General features: G+C 44.0%; 1 protein-coding gene and 1 long non-coding RNA gene across 2 annotated transcripts; both read right to left on the bottom strand.

Annotated features, from left to right (window-relative positions):
- Window positions 1-1324: 1324 nt before the first annotated feature.
- On the bottom strand, window positions 1325-2929 carry LOC136488938 (translocon-associated protein subunit alpha-like). Its single transcript, XM_066485707.1, has 6 exons — window positions 2913-2929; window positions 2717-2796; window positions 2393-2554; window positions 2115-2203; window positions 1866-1943; window positions 1325-1748 (listed from the first exon to the last, which is right to left on the bottom strand). Exons 1-6 carry the CDS (start codon window positions 2927-2929, stop codon window positions 1488-1490), a joined length of 687 nt encoding a protein of 228 aa, XP_066341804.1. The 3' UTR covers window positions 1325-1487.
- A 3939-nt stretch (window positions 2930-6868) lies between these two features.
- LOC136484946 (uncharacterized) lies at window positions 6869-7270 on the bottom strand. Its single transcript, XR_010766273.1, has 2 exons — window positions 7190-7270; window positions 6869-7072 (listed from the first exon to the last, which is right to left on the bottom strand). It is a non-coding gene; the product is annotated as an uncharacterized lncRNA (long non-coding RNA).
- Between the last annotated feature and the right edge of the window lie 12703 nt (window positions 7271-19973).

The following is a 19973-nucleotide window of genomic DNA, read 5'->3' as shown; positions in this document are numbered from 1 at the left end:
AAACAAGATACAGAAGATAAAACACATTCTATTTATCAATTCAATAGTTTTACCAATGTTGGGTTGAGCAACAGGATAAAGCATACTTGCAGAGACAGTAACTTTTAGCATTAGCAACAATATCCACTTTGAACTTCAGGCATAATAAGACCATTATAGCAAAAGTGAGTCAATGATAGAACAGAGACAGAGAACTTATCCTAGCTGATTAAAAGACATGTGGTGCAAGCAATTCATCATGATGAGTACTTGAAATTTAAACCCATGCTACTCACTTTAATTGTCTAATGTGAACGGTGGCTGCAGCTTCTACTTTCATAAGCATTTGTTAGAGTCGCATAGGATTACTAAAAGGCACTGATGTTGTATTTTAAAAAAATTACCAACTGAAAAATTACAGTCTGCATGACAGCAATGAAACCTTATCGAGAAATTCCGGAAAATTGCAATAACAGCCAATCCTCAGACGATTAGCTAGCAACATGCGAGCACAGATTCACCCAACTGAGGAAGTCAGCATCACATAAACTTCGCCCAAAACTCTGCCAACTAACGCCGCCCTGCTTCCTCCGCCGCCCCGGCCGGCGAGCGCCCCCACGCGGCCGCCAATCCGGCGCGGGCCGTCCCACCCCTGCCCTCTGCTGCGCCCGACGGCCTGCCGGCGAGCGCCCCCCGCGTGCTTGCTCCGCCTGGTTGCTCCCTAGGGTTTGCGCGTGTGCGTGCGCACGAACGGGGGAAGCAGAGAACGAATGGAACAAGTGGCTGGCTGTTGACCAGAAAGAGTGATGGGCAAAAGAGTAATTTCAAGTCCAGTCGGGAGCCAACTCCGTTAGAATCAACTGCGAAATTGACGGAAGTGGCACACAGGTAAAAGAAACTTCGGATCAGGGTACTGAGCAACTTTTTCAAATTTCAATGGCACGTAGGGCATTTCGATCTTTTTTAATGGCACGTAGGTAAAAACCTCTACTGCATACCAATATTTAGTGCTAGTGATAAATAGAGCCAACATCCGTTTGCTCTTATTGTAGTTCTTCGTTGTGCTATTTATATCTTTTTCAGTCGTTGCAACGCTAATGTATTCTTATCTGTAGGTTTAGATTATGAGGTTTTTACCTAGGTGCCATTAAAAAAGATCGAAATGCCCTACGTGCCATTGAAATTTGAAAAAGTTGCTCAGTACCCTGATCCGAAGTTTCTTTTACCTGTGTGCCACTTCCGTCAATTTCGCAGTTGATTCTAACGGAGTTGGCTCCAACTGGACTTGAAATTACTCTTTTGCCCATCACTCTTTCTAGAGCCCAATCGTCTTTTCAGCATTAGTGTATGATTTCAGTCTGTAGGGGTGTGTAGTCCACCTCTAGAGTAATATTCAACATTACCCCTTCAAGTAAACTTTTGACTATTGAATGTACTGGGATTCAGGTAAATCACAAAGAAACAACCTGAATTACCACCTCACTATGGTTTATTGAATGCTGAACAGCTTATATTTCCTGAAGAAAGGTACAGATTACACTAAGAAATTTAGAATACAGGATTACCTTCGAGAGCTGCTGAACCTGGCCATATGCCCACAATCCAAAGAGACCAAGAAGTGCAATTCCAAGGGTGATGAGGAACACAGACTCAACACTGAGTAAGCCTCCAGCCTCAACGACCTCAACAGTGCCATTGTAGAATACATTCTGGTACGGGTGCTGGTCGATCTCATACACTATGTAACCAACCAGATCATAGGCTCCAGGCTGCAAGGGCACAAAACATTAGATATTCATGGTAACAGAAACTGATGCATTGAAGGTAAAAGACACATGAATATCGTGAAATGAAATGTTTCAAAGGTAAAAGAAAATTTAACACACCTGCAAGAACTTGCTCACAACGAATTTATAGGGGAAGGTTGCTTGCACAGAAACAGGAACTGATGCATTGAAGAAATTCTGTAGAAAAAATATAACAGGTGATAAAAAGTTGTTAATATCATTTAAAAAAGTGCCACAGTTAATTCAAAAAAAAACTGGTCAGATGATGTATATATCAAAAAGTGCCACAGTTACTTCAGAAAGAATAAAAGATGACAAACAATAAGGAGAATAAATTTCTTTCCTAACCTGAACAGTAAGGAGAATAAAAGATGACAAACAATAAGGAGAATAAAGATGACCAACTAGTAATTCAGTTTCTTCACCTGCTGGTACAACTGCAACAAAATAAAAAAGGTAGGCATTATTGGTTACTGTGATCATGAGATATACTATATATAATTAAAGGAACATCACATGCTGCAGGTATTCATGGAGTCCAGTTTAGAGTTTATCGCAAGTGATAAATACAGAGACCATGGTGAATTATAAGATAAATAATGGATGCTACTTGAAAGTATACTCACTTTTGCCAGCATTTTTGGGGAAGACAACTACTGTCTCTACACCAGGAGCAGAGCTTAAAGGTCCATCACTGGAAACCTGTGTATCATCACCCACAATACCTAGATCAGCCCCTTCAACAACCTCAGCTGCAGCAGCATCTTCCTCCGATTCAGCTCTAGCAACTGTGCAAAGGGGAGAAAAGCTCAATTCAGTGCAAAAGACATGGTAAGGAAGGAAGGGTGTATGCGGAGTTGTATCAACTGTGGATATGGACAACATGAGACATTTGTTAAACAAGATACAGAAGATAAAACACATTCTATTTATCAATTCAATAGTTTTACCAATGTTGGGTTGAGCAACAGGATAAAGCATACTTGCAGAGACAGTAACTTTTAGCATTAGCAACAATATCCACTTTGAACTTCAGGCATAATAAGACCATTATAGCAAAAGTGAGTCAATGATAGAACAGAGACAGAGAACTTATCCTAGCTGATTAAAAGACATGTGGTGCAAGCAATTCATCATGATGAGTACTTGAAATTTAAACCCATGCTACTCACTTTAATTGTCTAATGTGAACGGTGGCTGCAGCTTCTACTTTCATAAGCATTTGTTAGAGTCGCATAGGATTACTAAAAGGCACTGATGTTGTATTTTAAAAAATTACCAACTGAAAAATTACAGTCTGCATGACAGCAATGAAACCTTATCGAGAAATTCCGGAAAATTGCAATAACAGCCAATCCTCAGACGATTAGCTAGCAACATGCGAGCACAGATTCACCCAACTGAGGAAGTCAGCATCACATAAACTTCGCCCAAAACTCTGCCAACTAACGCCGCCCTGCTTCCTCCGCCGCCCCGGCCGGCGAGCGCCCCCACGCGGCCGCCAATCCGGCGCGGGCCGTCCCACCCCTGCCCTCTGCTGCGCCCGACGGCCTGCCGGCGAGCGCCCCCCGCGTGCTTGCTCCGCCTGGTTGCTCCCTAGGGTTTGCGCGTGTGCGTGCGCACGAACGGGGGAAGCAGAGAACGAATGGAACAAGTGGCTGGCTGTTGACCAGAAATAGTGATGGGCAAAAGAGTAATTTCAAGTCCAGTCGGGAGCCAACTCCGTTAGAATCAACTGCGAAATTGACGGAAGTGGCACACAGGTAAAAGAAACTTCGGATCAGGGTACTGAGCAACTTTTTCAAATTTCAATGGCACGTAGGGCATTTCGATCTTTTTTAATGGCACGTAGGTAAAAACCTCTACTGCATACCAATATTTAGTGCTAGTGATAAATAGAGCCAACATCCGTTTGCTCTTATTGTAGTTCTTCGTTGTGCTATTTATATCTTTTTCAGTCGTTGCAACGCTAATGTATTCTTATCTGTAGGTTTAGATTATGAGGTTTTTACCTAGGTGCCATTAAAAAAGATCGAAATGCCCTACGTGCCATTGAAATTTGAAAAAGTTGCTCAGTACCCTGATCCGAAGTTTCTTTTACCTGTGTGCCACTTCCGTCAATTTCGCAGTTGATTCTAACGGAGTTGGCTCCAACTGGACTTGAAATTACTCTTTTGCCCATCACTCTTTCTAGAGCCCAATCGTCTTTTCAGCATTAGTGTATGATTTCAGTCTGTAGGGGTGTGTAGTCCACCTCTAGAGTAATATTCAACATTACCCCTTCAAGTAAACTTTTGACTATTGAATGTACTGGGATTCAGGTAAATCACAAAGAAACAACCTGAATTACCACCTCACTATGGTTTATTGAATGCTGAACAGCTTATATTTCCTGAAGAAAGGTACAGATTACACTAAGAAATTTAGAATACAGGATTACCTTCGAGAGCTGCTGAACCTGGCCATATGCCCACAATCCAAAGAGACCAAGAAGTGCAATTCCAAGGGTGATGAGGAACACAGACTCAACACTGAGTAAGCCTCTAGCCTCAACGACCTCAACAGTGCCATTGTAGAATACATTCTGGTACGGGTGCTGGTCGATCTCATACACTATGTAACCAACCAGATCATAGGCTCCAGGCTGCAAGGGCACAAAACATTAGATATTCATGGTAACAGAAACTGATGCATTGAAGGTAAAAGACACATGAATATCGTGAAATGAAATGTTTCAAAGGTAAAAGAAAATTTAACACACCTGCAAGAACTTGCTCACAACGAATTTATAGGGGAAGGTTGCTTGCACAGAAACAGGAACTGATGCATTGAAGAAATTCTGTAGAAAAAATATAACAGGTGATAAAAAGTTGTTAATATCATTTAAAAAAGTGCCACAGTTAATTCAAAAAAAAACTGGTCAGATGATGTATATATCAAAAAGTGCCACAGTTACTTCAGAAAGAATAAAAGATGACAAACAATAAGGAGAATAAATTTCTTTCCTAACCTGAATAGTAAGGAGAATAAAAGATGACAAACAATAAGGAGAATAAAGATGACCAACTAGTAATTCAGTTTCTTCACCTGCTGGTACAACTGCAACAAAATAAAAAAGGTAGGCATTATTGGTTACTGTGATCATGAGATATACTATATATAATTAAAGGAACATCACATGCTGCAGGTATTCATGGAGTCCAGTTTAGAGTTTATCGCAAGTGATAAATACAGAGACCATGGTGAATTATAAGATAAATAATGGATGCTACTTGAAAGTATACTCACTTTTGCCAGCATTTTTGGGGAAGACAACTACTGTCTCTACACCAGGAGCAGAGCTTAAAGGTCCATCACTGGAAACCTGTGTATCATCACCCACAATACCTAGATCAGCCCCTTCAACAACCTCAGCTGCAGCAGCATCTTCCTCCAATTCAGCTCTAGCAACTGTGCAAAGGGGAGAAAAGCTCAATTCAGTGCAAAAGACATGGTAAGGAAGGAAGGGTGTATGCGGAGTTGTATCAACTGTGGATATGGACAACATGAGACATTTGTTAAACAAGATACAGAAGATAAAACACATTCTATTTATCAATTCAATAGTTTTACCAATGTTGGGTTGAGCAACAGGATAAAGCATACTTGCAGAGACAGTAACTTTTAGCATTAGCAACAATATCCACTTTGAACTTCAGGCATAATAAGACCATTATAGCAAAAGTGAGTCAATGATAGAACAGAGACAGAGAACTTATCCTAGCTGATTAAAAGACATGTGGTGTAAGCAATTCATCATGATGAGTACTTGAAATTTAAACCCATGCTACTCACTTTAATTGTCTAATGTGAACGGTGGCTGCAGCTTCTACTTTCATAAGCATTTGTTAGAGTCGCATAGGATTACTAAAAGGCACTGATGTTGTATTTTAAAAAATTACCAACTGAAAAATTACAGTCTGCATGACAGCAATGAAACCTTATCGAGAAATTCCGGAAAATTGCAATAACAGCCAATCCTCAGACGATTAGCTAGCAACATGCGAGCACAGATTCACCCAACTGAGGAAGTCAGCATCACATAAACTTCGCCCAAAACTCTGCCAACTAACGCCGCCCTGCTTCCTCCGCCGCCCCGGCCGGCGAGCGCCCCCACGCGGCCGCCAATCCGGCGCGGGCCGTCCCACCCCTGCCCTCTGCTGCGCCCGACGGCCTGCCGGCGAGCGCCCCCCGCGTGCTTGCTCCGCCTGGTTGCTCCCTAGGGTTTGCGCGTGTGCGTGCGCACGAACGGGGGAAGCAGAGAACGAATGGAACAAGTGGCTGGCTGTTGACCAGAAATAGTGATGGGCAAAAGAGTAATTTCAAGTCCAGTCGGGAGCCAACTCCGTTAGAATCAACTGCAAAATTGACGGAAGTGGCACACAGGTAAAAGAAACTTCGGATCAGGGTACTGAGCAACTTTTTCAAATTTCAATGGCACGTAGGGCATTTCGATCTTTTTTAATGGCACGTAGGTAAAAACCTCTACTGCATACCAATATTTAGTGCTAGTGATAAATAGAGCCAACATCCGTTTGCTCTTATTGTAGTTCTTCGTTGTGCTATTTATATCTTTTTCAGTCGTTGCAACGCTAATGTATTCTTATCTGTAGGTTTAGATTATGAGGTTTTTACCTAGGTGCCATTAAAAAAGATCGAAATGCCCTACGTGCCATTGAAATTTGAAAAAGTTGCTCAGTACCCTGATCCGAAGTTTCTTTTACCTGTGTGCCACTTCCGTCAATTTCGCAGTTGATTCTAACGGAGTTGGCTCCAACTGGACTTGAAATTACTCTTTTGCCCATCACTCTTTCTAGAGCCCAATCGTCTTTTCAGCATTAGTGTATGATTTCAGTCTGTAGGGGTGTGTAGTCCACCTCTAGAGTAATATTCAACATTACCCCTTCAAGTAAACTTTTGACTATTGAATGTACTGGGATTCAGGTAAATCACAAAGAAACAACCTGAATTACCACCTCACTATGGTTTATTGAATGCTGAACAGCTTATATTTCCTGAAGAAAGGTACAGATTACACTAAGAAATTTAGAATACAGGATTACCTTCGAGAGCTGCTGAACCTGGCCATATGCCCACAATCCAAAGAGACCAAGAAGTGCAATTCCAAGGGTGATGAGGAACACAGACTCAACACTGAGTAAGCCTCCAGCCTCAACGACCTCAACAGTGCCATTGTAGAATACATTCTGGTACGGGTGTTGGTCGATCTCATACACTATGTAACCAACCAGATCATAGGCTCCAGGCTGCAAGGGCACAAAACATTAGATATTCATGGTAACAGAAACTGATGCATTGAAGGTAAAAGACACATGAATATCGTGAAATGAAATGTTTCAAAGGTAAAAGAAAATTTAACACACCTGCAAGAACTTGCTCACAACGAATTTATAGGGGAAGGTTGCTTGCACAGAAATAGGAACTGATGCATTGAAGAAATTCTGTAGAAAAAATATAACAGGTGATAAAAAGTTGTTAATATCATTTAAAAAAGTGCCACAGTTAATTCAAAAAAAAACTGGTCAGATGATGTATATATCAAAAAGTGCCACAGTTACTTCAGAAAGAATAAAAGATGACAAACAATAAGGAGAATAAATTTCTTTCCTAACCTGAACAGTAAGGAGAATAAAAGATGACAAACAATAAGGAGAATAAAGATGACCAACTAGTAATTCAGTTTCTTCACCTGCTGGTACAACTGCAACAAAATAAAAAAGGTAGGCATTATTGGTTACTGTGATCATGAGATATACTATATATAATTAAAGGAACATCACATGCTGCAGGTATTCATGGAGTCCAGTTTAGAGTTTATCGCAAGTGATAAATACAGAGACCATGGTGAATTATAAGATAAATAATGGATGCTACTTGAAAGTATACTCACTTTTGCCAGCATTTTTGGGGAAGACAACTACTGTCTCTACACTAGGAGCAGAGCTTAAAGGTCCATCACTGGAAACCTGTGTATCATCACCCACAATACCTAGATCAGCCCCTTCAACAACCTCAGCTGCAGCAGCATCTTCCTCCGATTCAGCTCTAGCAACTGTGCAAAGGGGAGAAAAGCTCAATTCAGTGCAAAAGACATGGTAAGGAAGGAAGGGTGTATGCGGAGTTGTATCAACTGTGGATATGGACAACATGAGACATTTGTTAAACAAGATACAGAAGATAAAACACATTCTATTTATCAATTCAATAGTTTTACCAATGTTGGGTTGAGCAACAGGATAAAGCATACTTGCAGAGACAGTAACTTTTAGCATTAGCAACAATATCCACTTTGAACTTCAGGCATAATAAGACCATTATAGCAAAAGTGAGTCAATGATAGAACAGAGACAGAGAACTTATCCTAGCTGATTAAAAGACATGTGGTGCAAGCAATTCATCATGATGAGTACTTGAAATTTAAACCCATGCTACTCACTTTAATTGTCTAATGTGAACGGTGGCTGCAGCTTCTACTTTCATAAGCATTTGTTAGAGTCGCATAGGATTACTAAAAGGCACTGATGTTGTATTTTAAAAAAATTACCAACTGAAAAATTACAGTCTGCATGACAGCAATGAAACCTTATCGAGAAATTCCGGAAAATTGCAATAACAGCCAATCCTCAGACGATTAGCTAGCAACATGCGAGCACAGATTCACCCAACTGAGGAAGTCAGCATCACATAAACTTCGCCCAAAACTCTGCCAACTAACGCCGCCCTGCTTCCTCCGCCGCCCCGGCCGGCGAGCACCCCCGCGCGGCCGCCAATCCGGCGCGGGCCGTCCCACCCCTGCCCTCTGCTGCGCCCGACGGCCTGCCGGCGAGCGCCCCCCGCGTGCTTGCTCCGCTTGGTTGCTCCCTAGGGTTTGCGCGTGTGCGTGCGCACGAACGGGGGAAGCAGAGAACGAATGGAACAAGTGGCTGGCTGTTGACCAGAAAGAGTGATGGGCAAAAGAGTAATTTCAAGTCCAGTCGGGAGCCAACTCCGTTAGAATCAACTGCGAAATTGACGGAAGTGGCACACAGGTAAAAGAAACTTCGGATCAGGGTACTGAGCAACTTTTTCAAATTTCAATGGCACGTAGGGCATTTCGATCTTTTTTAATGGCACGTAGGTAAAAACCTCTACTGCATACCAATATTTAGTGCTAGTGATAAATAGAGCCAACATCCGTTTGCTCTTATTGTAGTTCTTCGTTGTGCTATTTATATCTTTTTCAGTCGTTGCAACGCTAATGTATTCTTATCTGTAGGTTTAGATTATAGTGTTTTTTTTCAGTATGTCGATGTTCAATTCTGAATCATTGTACCGATGGAATACCCTCAATAGATTAGAGAACGATATACCAAGCCTAAACCTCCAAAATCCAACATATATGACTCACATCTAATTTCAGGTCTGTTTGGTTGGAGGCTCGGAGCCTTTGGTACTAGAGATTAGAGAACAATGCCAAGCCTAAACCTCCAAAATCTAACGTATATAACTGTTGCCTGGTATAGGTAGATTTTGACAGCTTCAACAAAAATAGCCTCTTCTTGCAGCCTAGCTACCGCTGCTCTTGCTCACAGTCGCAGCGCCTCTACACGCTATCGCCCGCATGCCGCATACTAGGCGTGTTTGGTCATGTCCTGTTTTTGCCATGCATGGACAAATATATATTTAGGTAGCGTTTGGTTCAGAATCAAGGTGGAATTGGATGGCTCTGTCTCTCTTCGTGGATGGGATGACATCACTTTTTGTTTTGTCGAGGAGGGATGGACCGATCCGTTTTCTGTTTTGTCACATCAAAAGTGGGATGAGCCACCGACGATAGATGGGACCCATTTGTCATTTTTTATTTTTTCTTTCACCTCTCCTTATCTCTTCCACCTGGGTCCACTTAGTTTGTGATCATGCTGAAAATCTAGATCAACTGTGAGTATGATGATATGAAGGACCCACTTAGCATAAAAAGATGATGTGAGAATATATTCAATATGAGTCTTCATCTGTAGATTAAAATTCCAACGGAAGATGACGTGAGAATATATTCAATATGAGTCTTCATCTGTAGATTAAAATTCCTACGGATAATGAATGCACACTATGGTTTAATAAGAATGGTCATTTGAAGGCTGGAAGCCAATGATTAATGCGTGCAAGATTATCCAACGTGGTGCTACCACGTCATGCACATGAGAAATATTGTTGCTCTGATAGCCAAGACATGGGCGATTTGGCTACCCAAAATGGCACGGTAATGCTAGAACCGAGACGTTCCTATCCGGAGCACCGCGTCGGACGACAGTTCTCTAGCTGATAATGATCGAATGATTCATGTCACACGATGTGCACCTGTCATCAGTACGACCAACACCCTCCCTCCCGTCGCGCGGTGCCACTAGACATTACCGATACAGGGAGTGAGGGAGAGATTGTGCAAGCAGCTACAACATGAAAATACAAACGTTGCAATTTATATCTCTTATAAAGCAAAGTGTGGGTGTCTGCTGGACGGACGGACGCCCTGTCCTGAGATGCTCGGCCTCCACTCCTTTGTGTGCTGCCGCTGCTACCTCCACCCACGCTTAGCGTCATTGCTACCGGCCCACCCCCCCACCCCCCCTCTGTGCCACCGCTGCTGTCCTCACCCGCCGTCTACGCCATCGTTGCTACCTCTGCGCCCACACCCACCCTCTGCGCCATAGCTGCCACGCCCACCCGCTCTTTGCGTCGTCATTGTTGCCCGTGCCGCCTCCACCCTAACCTCTGTGCGCCACCGCCCAGCTCCGTGTTGCCGGCGAGCTCGATCGGTGACCTCCATGCGCCGACGAGCCTCCATTCGTCGAAGTAGCAAGGAAATGTTACGCTGAAAGCGCATGTTGCAAATGTATGTTTCCAGTATCTCAGGTGTTTCAGAGGTATGTTGCAAAAGTAGGTCGGGATATTACATATATTGCAATGGCTATATGTTTCAAGTGTATGTTCCAAATGTTTCATCTGTTTTAGACGTATTTTGCAAGTGTTTCATCTACATACTGCAAAAGTAGATCTGAATGTTGCATATGTGTGCAATGGCTATATATACACGTATGTTGCAAAGTGTATGTTCTAAATATTTCATCTATTTCATATGTATGTTGCAAGTGTTTCATCTAAATGTTGGGAAGTAGATCTGGATGTTGCATATGTGCGCAATGGCTATACACGTAAGGAGGTAATTAGCGCTTAGTTAATTCTTCTCGATTTCTCCCTCATCCAATTAATGTTGAGCCTCCGTCGCTCTACATGCCTCGCATGACGTCCTACATGCACTGCCCTTTAACCCAGCGCAAAACAAAGCAGCAGTGCGTGGTTATTAGCGTGACCTGCGTCCGGACGGACACCCGCATCTGGACGTCCGGATGCTAGTTGTACCAAAAATGGAAATCGATCCCCACAGAATTGGCAACCCTATAATTGAAAGCCCTGGTTTGGTTTTGGTTAGTTGATGAAACCTATTCGGACTAACTCTATGCTCTAAGTGTGGATTTGAGATAGGTTGGTCCAACCCAAGTGAAGGAGCTAGGTGGAACTCATGGATGGAGATGGCCACATAAAATGAAGTCCATGGTGGTGGTGTGGACATGTGATGATGATCAAGCTCCGAACTTGGAAAAAGAAGAAAGAGAAAAACAAAATAGGCTCAAGGCAAAGGTGATATCAATAGGGCCATTTTGTTTTCGATAATCAAGACACTATAGAGAGTGTGATCATATTTAGGATATATGGTTGTATTATTAAGAGAGGAGCCCTTATCGGACAACTCGATCATCTAGTGCCACTAGGTGTTGGAAAACTTGCATATGCATTTTAGGCCTAGTGCACAATCGGTGAGAAAGTGATTAACCTTTGAAAAATGATTGTGAAAATGCTAACACACTTGCACGTGATGGTGAAACACTGGGAGTGTTAGCACATTTGCAAAGAGGGTGAAAAAGAGGTGACGAAAAGAAGGCGAAACATGGCTCGGGGTGCTGCCCTGGGGGCACCGCCACCCCATGCTCGGTGCACTGCCACTCCTATGACGGTGACCAACTGAGCCAGGCTGAGAGGGAGGTGTTTGGGCTAGCATCGCCACCCCTAGGGTGGTGCCCACCTGACCCCGACCGAGAGCAGTAGAGAAGGAGGTGGCACCGGCGTGTCCGATGTACACCGCCACGGCGAGGGCGGTGCACCGCCTGGTCACCGCCACTGGTGGGGCGGTGCCACCGCCGCTTTATCCAAAGAGTGGGGTAAACCGGGGTGGTCACCGCCATGGGGAGGGCGGTGCACCGCCATTTTTTCCCAGAGACTTGGGTTTTCGGGGGGCTGGCCGAGTGGTCATCGCCACCCCTGTCCGGTGACCAACGACCCGTTGGAAAGTGACCGTTGGGAGGGACACCGCCATGTCTGGTGCCCTCGTAGAAACTAGCTCCAAGGGGTAATGGCTCTATTTCGAGGTGGGGCTTATAAATAGCCCCCTTGATCGGCCATGGCCACTCTCTTGGAACCCCAAAGTGCTGAGATTTCATATTGTGAGCAAGCTACACCACTCCACTCACTTGCACACTTGATTTCATCATCTTGAGTGAGATTGGAGAGCCTCTAGTACATTGCTTAGTGTTCTAGCATCTTGTGGCACTAGTTGGGCAATTTGGGCTGGTGGAGATCTTGTTACTCTTGGTGTTTGCCGACACCTAGACGGTCCAGTGATTGGTGTGTTGTCGAGCGGAGGAAGGTGATTGTCTTTGGCTCCGATCATTGTGATTGTGAGGGGTTCTTGTGCCTTCTCCGGTGGAGGGCAAAAGACAACTCTAGTTGATTACACATGTGAAAGGTCCTAATGGCTAGAGGGTGGGTGAATAGCCTATAAAAATTTCTACAACAACATTAAATAAAACCGGTTAGACAAATATATGGCGAAGCGAATGTTGCGCTAGCCTACTAAAAATGCAAGCCACCTACCACAATTCTAGTATCTATAATCTCTATGCACACCAAGGCTATGTCACTACACTAAGTTAGTGAGCTCTCAAAGACTAACTTAAGAGCCTCACTAACCACTAGACCCAACACAAGCTTGCTCTCAAGACTAACTACACTAAAGAGTGAAGCAACACTAGAAATGTAAATACAAGAGAGGATGGCGATGATTATACCTATGTGTCGAGGTATGAGCCAATCACAAGATGAAGCCAATCAATCAATCACAAGATAGCCAATGAAATCCTCGGGACAAGGTGACACAAGAATTTTTACCGAGGTTCACTTGCTTGCCGGCAAGCTAGTCCTCATTGTGGCAATTCACTCACTTAGAGGTTCACGCGCTAATTGGCATCACACGCCAAACCCGCAACCGAGTGCCGCACAACCAACACAAGATGAGGATCACACAAGCCATGAGCAATCAACTAGAGTACCTTTTGGCTCTCCATCAGGGAAAGGTCAAGAAACCCTCACAATCACCATGATCGGAGCCGGAGACAATCATCTTCCTCCGCTTGATGATCTTCGCTACACCAAGCCGTCTAGGTGGCCGCAACCACCAAGAGAAACAAGCAAACCCCCAGCGAAACACGAACATCAAGTGCCTCTAGATGCAATCACTCAAGCAATGTACTTGGATTCACTCCCAATCTCACAAAGATGATGAATCAATGATGGAGATGAGTGGGAGGACTTTGGCAAGATCACAAGGTTGCTATGTCAATGCAAATGGCTAAGAGAGTGAGCTTGAGCTGGCCAAGGGGCTTAAATAGAGAGCCCCCATGAAAAGAGCCATTGGGCACACAGAGTAGCCCAACTCGGGGCGACCGAGAGCACTGGTCATCGTGATCGAACGCATGGCCCCCAACGTCCGGTCAACGGATGGCATCCATGTGTTCCCCATTTAAAGCACAATCACCGATCTCTAACGGTCGAAACCAGCCACGCCAGAGCCTAAGTGATGACCGGACGCGTGCAGACACGACCAGACGCTCTCGCGTCGCGTCAAGTGCTCACAATGTCGTGCGCCTCCAACTATCTAAAGCTCTAGTTTGATTTTGGTGAATTGATGAACCCTAAGTGCTAACCTAGTTTATCAAGTGATCATGAGATAGGTAGCACACTCCAAGTGGTGAAGCAAACGAAGATCATAGCATGACAATGATGATGCCATTGTAATGATCAAGTGCTTGGACTTGGAAAGAAGAAAGAGAAAAAACAAAAAGCTCAAGGCAAAGGTATAAACCATAGGAGCTATTTTGTTTTGGTGATCAAGACACTTAGAGAGTGTGATCACATTTAGGTTTGATAGTCATACTATTAAGAGGGGGTGAAACTCATGTCGGAATGCGGTTATCAAAGTGCCACTAGATGCTCTAACTCTTTGCATATGCATTTAGGATCTAGTGGAATGCTAACACCCTTGAAAATGTTTGTGAAAATATGCTAACACATGTGCACAAGGTGATACGCTTAGTGGTTGGCAAATTTGAAGCAAGGGTAAAGAAGTTAGAGGTAAAATAGAGTTGGTCGCAAAGATGCTGGCGTCGGTCACTAACTGGACGCTGGGTCGCTAAGCGACCAGACGCTGAAGAGCTACATCCGGTCGTGTTGTCGGTCAGCACAGTAAGAAGTTACAGTGTGACCGGACGCTGGAAGGGTCCGGTCGAGCATGACCGGACGCATCCGGTCAGCAAAAGTTGGTTTTTGGAACCTTACTGTAAAATGACCGGACGCTGGTGGTTCAGCATCCGGTCAACTCAAAACGCAGTGTCCGGTCAAGACTGATGACCGTTGAAGTCAAGACACGTGGCTGACTGCGAGCGACCGACGCTGGGGCTCAGTGTCCGGTCAAACTGACCGGAGCGTCTGATCAGCCCGCGTTATGCCCAGTGAAGGGGTATAATGGCTCTATTTCGTGGGGGCTTCTATTTAAGCCCCAATGGCTGGCTGTGTAGCTCACATCTTGGCCATTTTCATTGACATAGCAACCTTGTGAGCTTAGCCAAAGCTCTCCCACTCATCTCATCATTGATTCATCATCTTTGTGAGATTGGGAGTGAATCCAAGTTCATTGCCTTGAGTGATTGCATCTAGAGGCACTTGGTGTTCGTGTTTCGCTGCGGATATCGCTTGTTACTCTTGGTGGTTGCCGCCACCTAGACGGCTTGGAGCAGCGAGGATCGTTGAGCGGAGGGTGGTGAATTGTCTCCGGCTCCGATCATGGTGATTGTGAGGGGTTCTTGACCTTTCCCCGGCGGAGAGCCAAAGGTACTCTAGGGATTTGCTTGTGGCTTGTGTGATCCTCAATCTTGTGTTGGTTGTGTGGCACCCTAGTGAGGGGTTTACGTGTGATGCCAATTAGCACGTGAAACCTCCAAGTGAGTGAATCACCACAACGAGGACTAGCTTGCCATCAGGCAAGTGAACCTCGGTAAAAAAATCATTGTCTTCATCATTGATTCTGAGGTGATTGGTCTTCATTGTTATTCATCCTTGTGATTGATTGGTTCCATCATCTACATGGCGGTATAACCTTCTTGATCACTCTCATTACATTACCGCAAACTAGTTGTCAAGTTCTTTAGTGTACCTAGTTGTGAGAGCTTGCTTGCTTGGTTGGTGTGGCTCTTTAGTTAGCCTTTGAGAGCACACTAACATAGAGTAGTATCTTAGCTATTGTGTGAATCGATACTATCTAAACTAGAATTGTGGTAGGTGGCTTGCTTTTTGAGTAGGCTAGCGCAACACTTGCTTCGCCTCATAATGTTCTAACCATTTTGTTAAGTATTGTTGTAGAAATTTTATTAGGCTATTCACCCCCCCTCTAGCCATTAGGGACCTTTCAAGTGGTATCGGAGCCGAGGTCACCGTGATTTGAGGCTTAACAACCTTCGGTGTAAAAATGGCTCAAATCAATAACAACCAAGAAGCCATCCCAATTTGATGGATCAAATTATCCATATTGGAAGTCAAAGATGACCACACATATCAAGTCAATCAATAGAAGAGTGTGGAAGGTGGTAGAAACCAAAATTGAGATTAAAGATCCAGAGAATCCCACCGCGGCCGAAGAAGTGCTTCTCCAAAACAATGACATTGCTCTAAGTGCTATTCATGATGCAATTGATGAAAGAACATTTGAGCAAATCAAGAATATCGAGATGGCTCATGAGACATGGAAGAAGTTGGAAGAATCATTCGAGGGTACTCAAGCCGTGAAGGGTGCAAAGGCTTACATTCTCAAGGAGAAGTTTGCAAGCTTCAAGATGAAGGAGGATGAGAGTGTGCCAGAGATGTTTCATAGGCTTCAAGTGCTTATCAATGATCTCAAAGCACTTGGAGAAGAGGTGAAGGATAAGGACTTCTCCCACAAGTTCTTGAGATGCTTACCTTTAAGATTTGGCACATTGGTCCACTATTCTAGTAAGGAGTGGTTTGGACACCATGACACCAAACCAAGTGTTGGGAGACATCATGACCGGTGATACATATAGAGATGAAGATGAGAAGGAAGAAAGAAGGAGAAGAAAGATGAGAAGAAGAAGAGTGTGGCATTCAAGGCCACATCATCCAAGGGCAAAGCTAAGCAAGAAACATCAAGTGAAAAAGATGAATCTTGGGATGATGATGATGATGAGAAGATGGCTCTATTGTTAAGAGATTTGGCAAGTTCATGATGAAGAAGGGCTACCATGCTAGAAGGAAGAAGTCTTCATCCAAGAACAAAGAAGAGTCAAGAAGGTGCTTCAAGTGTGGAAGCAAAGATCATCTTGTTGCTCAATGCCCATACAATAGCGATAATGATGATGACAACAAGAAGAACAAGAAGAAGGACAAGAAGGAAAAGAAAGAGAAGAAGGACAAGATGGCCTTCAAGAAAAAGAAGGGTGGTTTCATATGTAGTTACTTGGGATAGTGATGCTTCCTCAAGTGATGATGATGATGATGAGTGATGATCACAAGACCACCAAGAAGAAGGTTCTTGCAAGCATTGCTATAATGAGAAGCCTTCTCTTTTGAATCTTCATCATGCTTCATGGCTAAGGCCACTAAGGTACAATTGTGATAATGAAAGTGATGAAGAACATGATGATGAAAATGAACATGAAAATTAAAATGATAGTGATAGTGATAATGATGAACCCACTAAAGATGAACTATTGACATGCTAGAGGATGCAGTAGAGAACACTTTGACATCAAGAGAAGGAATGCAAAAGCTTGTGTAAGGAACTAAAAGACCTTAAGCAAGCCTTTGATGAGCTCAATGCATCTCATAAGAGGCTAGAGGAAGCCCATGAGAAGCTTGGCAAGGCTCACAAAAAGCTTGAAAAGGCTCATTCATCTTTGCTTGATGACCAAAATAAAAAGAAGCATGTTGAAACTTGCAATGTAGGTTTAACTTGTGATATAATGATGAATCACTATCTATGCCTATCATTGTTGCTCCCACTACTAACCCTTCTTGTAGCACTTCCAATACCTCATCTAGTAGTGATGGTCTCACTTGTGACACCTCACTACTAGTGGTTGAGGAATGAGAACCCTTAAGAAGGAGGTTAAGAAGCTCACTCAACCTTAGCTAAAGCTTATGTGTGGTGAGGACGCTGTTATGTGCTGGGTAGCAAGAGCTTCTCTTCTACAAAGAGGGGATGGGCTAACCCCAAGAAGGCAAAGCGGCCTTTGCTCCTTACAAGACTAGTTTTGTGAAGAACAATGGTCGTTTTGCAATAGTTGCAAGCAAGTGGGTCATAAAGAGCAAGAATGCAAAAACAAGAGTAAAAATGCTAATGTATCCTCATAAAGCTTGATTCCATGTATATTCTTACTAGGGTACAAATTGTAACACCCCTGGTGTTTGGATTCACATTGCACTTGTATATTCATGAACATGTGCATCATTCATCCATCATAAGCTTATATCACATGAAACATGATTTCAAAACATTGCAACATGTTGCATATTCATGTGTGTTGTTTCTTTTATGAAATGAATAGTGGCAACACTTAAGTGCAACATGTTGCAACTCACTTAGTGAAACAAAGCTAGTTAGTAACAGCAACAAGATCATGAAACATGTGCAAACATGACTATGAACAAATGTAACATTTCAGTGTTTTTCATTGTTCCAGTACATACAATGCTTGATTCTTGTGTGTGACTAAGGTGTGTTGTGGTGTGGCTAATAATTCTCTTGAACAAACTTAGTGACACCTAGAATGTTATGTTGGAACATTTCATATTGATCATGGGTCCCTTCTAATTATGATTTCAAAATAGTGTTTGACTGTTTGACTCCTAAACTCTTTTGTTGACTCATTAAAAAGTGTAGCTAGAGTGTTTCCATGTCTAAGCAATCTAAAGCAAAGTTGTAGTAAATGTTTATAAGGAACAAACTTTGTTTAGAAGCCTAAGTCATGTAAAGATGAGCACAACATGCTCAAAAAGGGCTCACACAGTCAGGGTTGAGGGCTGGATTCAACACTTAGAAAATTTCTATCCTAAATGCAATGTCAGTTTGATCGAGCTGGACTTTGGCTTGATAAACTCGTGATCCTTTGAGTTTTAGCTGGTGATTTCTGAAGCATTGTTGTAGCCAGCTACATAGCTTTACAACTTCATGTATATGGTTTTCACTGATCATCACGGTTTAAGAGATCAAGCACCATCAAATATCGTTGTCAGGCGTCGAGGGAACTCTGAAACGAGCTAAAGTGCACTGGCCGGTTCAGAACTTGATGGCCGCATGGCGCCGTGCGTCATCGGCCGCCTGACCACGCAAGGCCACGCGTTGTGGCTGGCCTGACGCCGCTGCCCGCTCTACCAGCAAAAGCCATGCCCTGCATGCCTTTCAGCTCGCCAGTTCAATTTCATTTCCTTCGCCTCCACCACGCACCGCAAACCGAGGCACCGCCGCTCCACCATGTTTCCGAGTAGTAGCTCCGCCATCGCCTAGCTCACATCGCCGCCGAAACAAAACGCGAACCCACAGCTCGTGGACCATAGCTCTGCCGTGTCCTCCTTAACTCGTCGACCGCCTAGCCGAGCCATCATGCCTTAGGTGAGGGCCAGGGGCTGTTTTCTGTCGCCGTCTCCATGGGCCGGCTCGCCGGAGCAGAGCTCGCCGCGGCACAACCACACCAAGATCCTCTCGTCCTTCCCTAGCTTTCGTCTCGTCTTCTCCATCAGTGTAGTTGCTCTAGTGAAGATGTACTGACACAATGCCGGTCTGACCGAGCCGGAACCACGGCCGTGCACCGCCGTGCCATGGTCGCCGTCGGTGACCTCACGTGGCCAGCTCGCCTCCGACCACCCCGTGCCTCGCTAGCGTGTGTGTTAGCTCCATCGTAGCACCGTTAGTGACCTCGTGGAGCTCATACTGAGCTCGGATGAGGCAGCAAGGGCTCTCCGTCATCGGCGCCTCATGCCGGAGCTATACCGTGGCCGCCTTCACCGGCGATGAGCGTCTCCGATGAACTTGAGTCTTGCCAGGGGTAGCACCAATCGACTTCACCTCATCACGGAGATCACGTAGGGGTCCTCGGTGTCGCCGGAAGTCCTCGCCGTCGGCGAGCTAGACCACCACCGCACCGTCACGTGCCGTCCCCTGTTCTGTGTCGCTGACCAGCGGGCCCGGTGACACGCGGGGGGTCCCACGCGTCAGGTGACCGTTTAGCTGTAGGATAGTTCAAAATTGTAGTTTTGAATGCTATTTTGTGAATGTTGTATCTCCAAATGGTAGATCCAAATGGAGTGATTCTAATTTTGGTTAGAATCACAGTGAAGTCTAGTATTTTAATAAAATATGACATGAGCACATGATGTAGAATTTTGGATGAATTAAATAGGAACTTGAAATGTGTTTTAAATGCATGCAAAATGTTTAAAATTATATCGTGAGTTCTGTGATCCAAAAAATTATGAAATTTTGTGGGTAAGCTATTCTTGCTTAGTAGAAGCTATGGTTAAAAAATTGAGAGTCATTGCATGTAGGGTTTTTGAGTTATAGATTTTTCTTTTATCTTTGATTAATACTTGTGTGAATTTTTGTTAAATTATCTAGGAATCCTAGACCATGAAACTTTGTGGGGGAGCATCCTAGTACCTTATGGATGCTAGGAAAAATATCAAATCTGATGCTTGACCACTTTTCAC

Source organism: Miscanthus floridulus, chromosome 10, assembly GCF_019320115.1.
Source record: "Miscanthus floridulus cultivar M001 chromosome 10, ASM1932011v1, whole genome shotgun sequence".
NCBI lineage: Eukaryota > Viridiplantae > Streptophyta > Magnoliopsida > Poales > Poaceae > Miscanthus > Miscanthus floridulus.
Note: the sequence above shows the minus strand (reverse complement) of the source record. Positions and strands in the feature narration are given on the sequence as shown.

Excerpts from the sequence above, each read along its gene's own strand:
- LOC136488938 (XM_066485707.1), bottom strand. Across the intron at positions 2,555-2,716 it reads TGTTGCTCAACCCAACATTG|TTGCTAGAGCTGAATCGGAG; the intron begins GTAAAACTATTG and ends CCCTTTGCACAG. Across the intron at positions 2,204-2,392 it reads CCCCAAAAATGCTGGCAAAA|TTGTACCAGCAGGTGAAGAA; the intron begins GTGAGTATACTT and ends ATTTTGTTGCAG.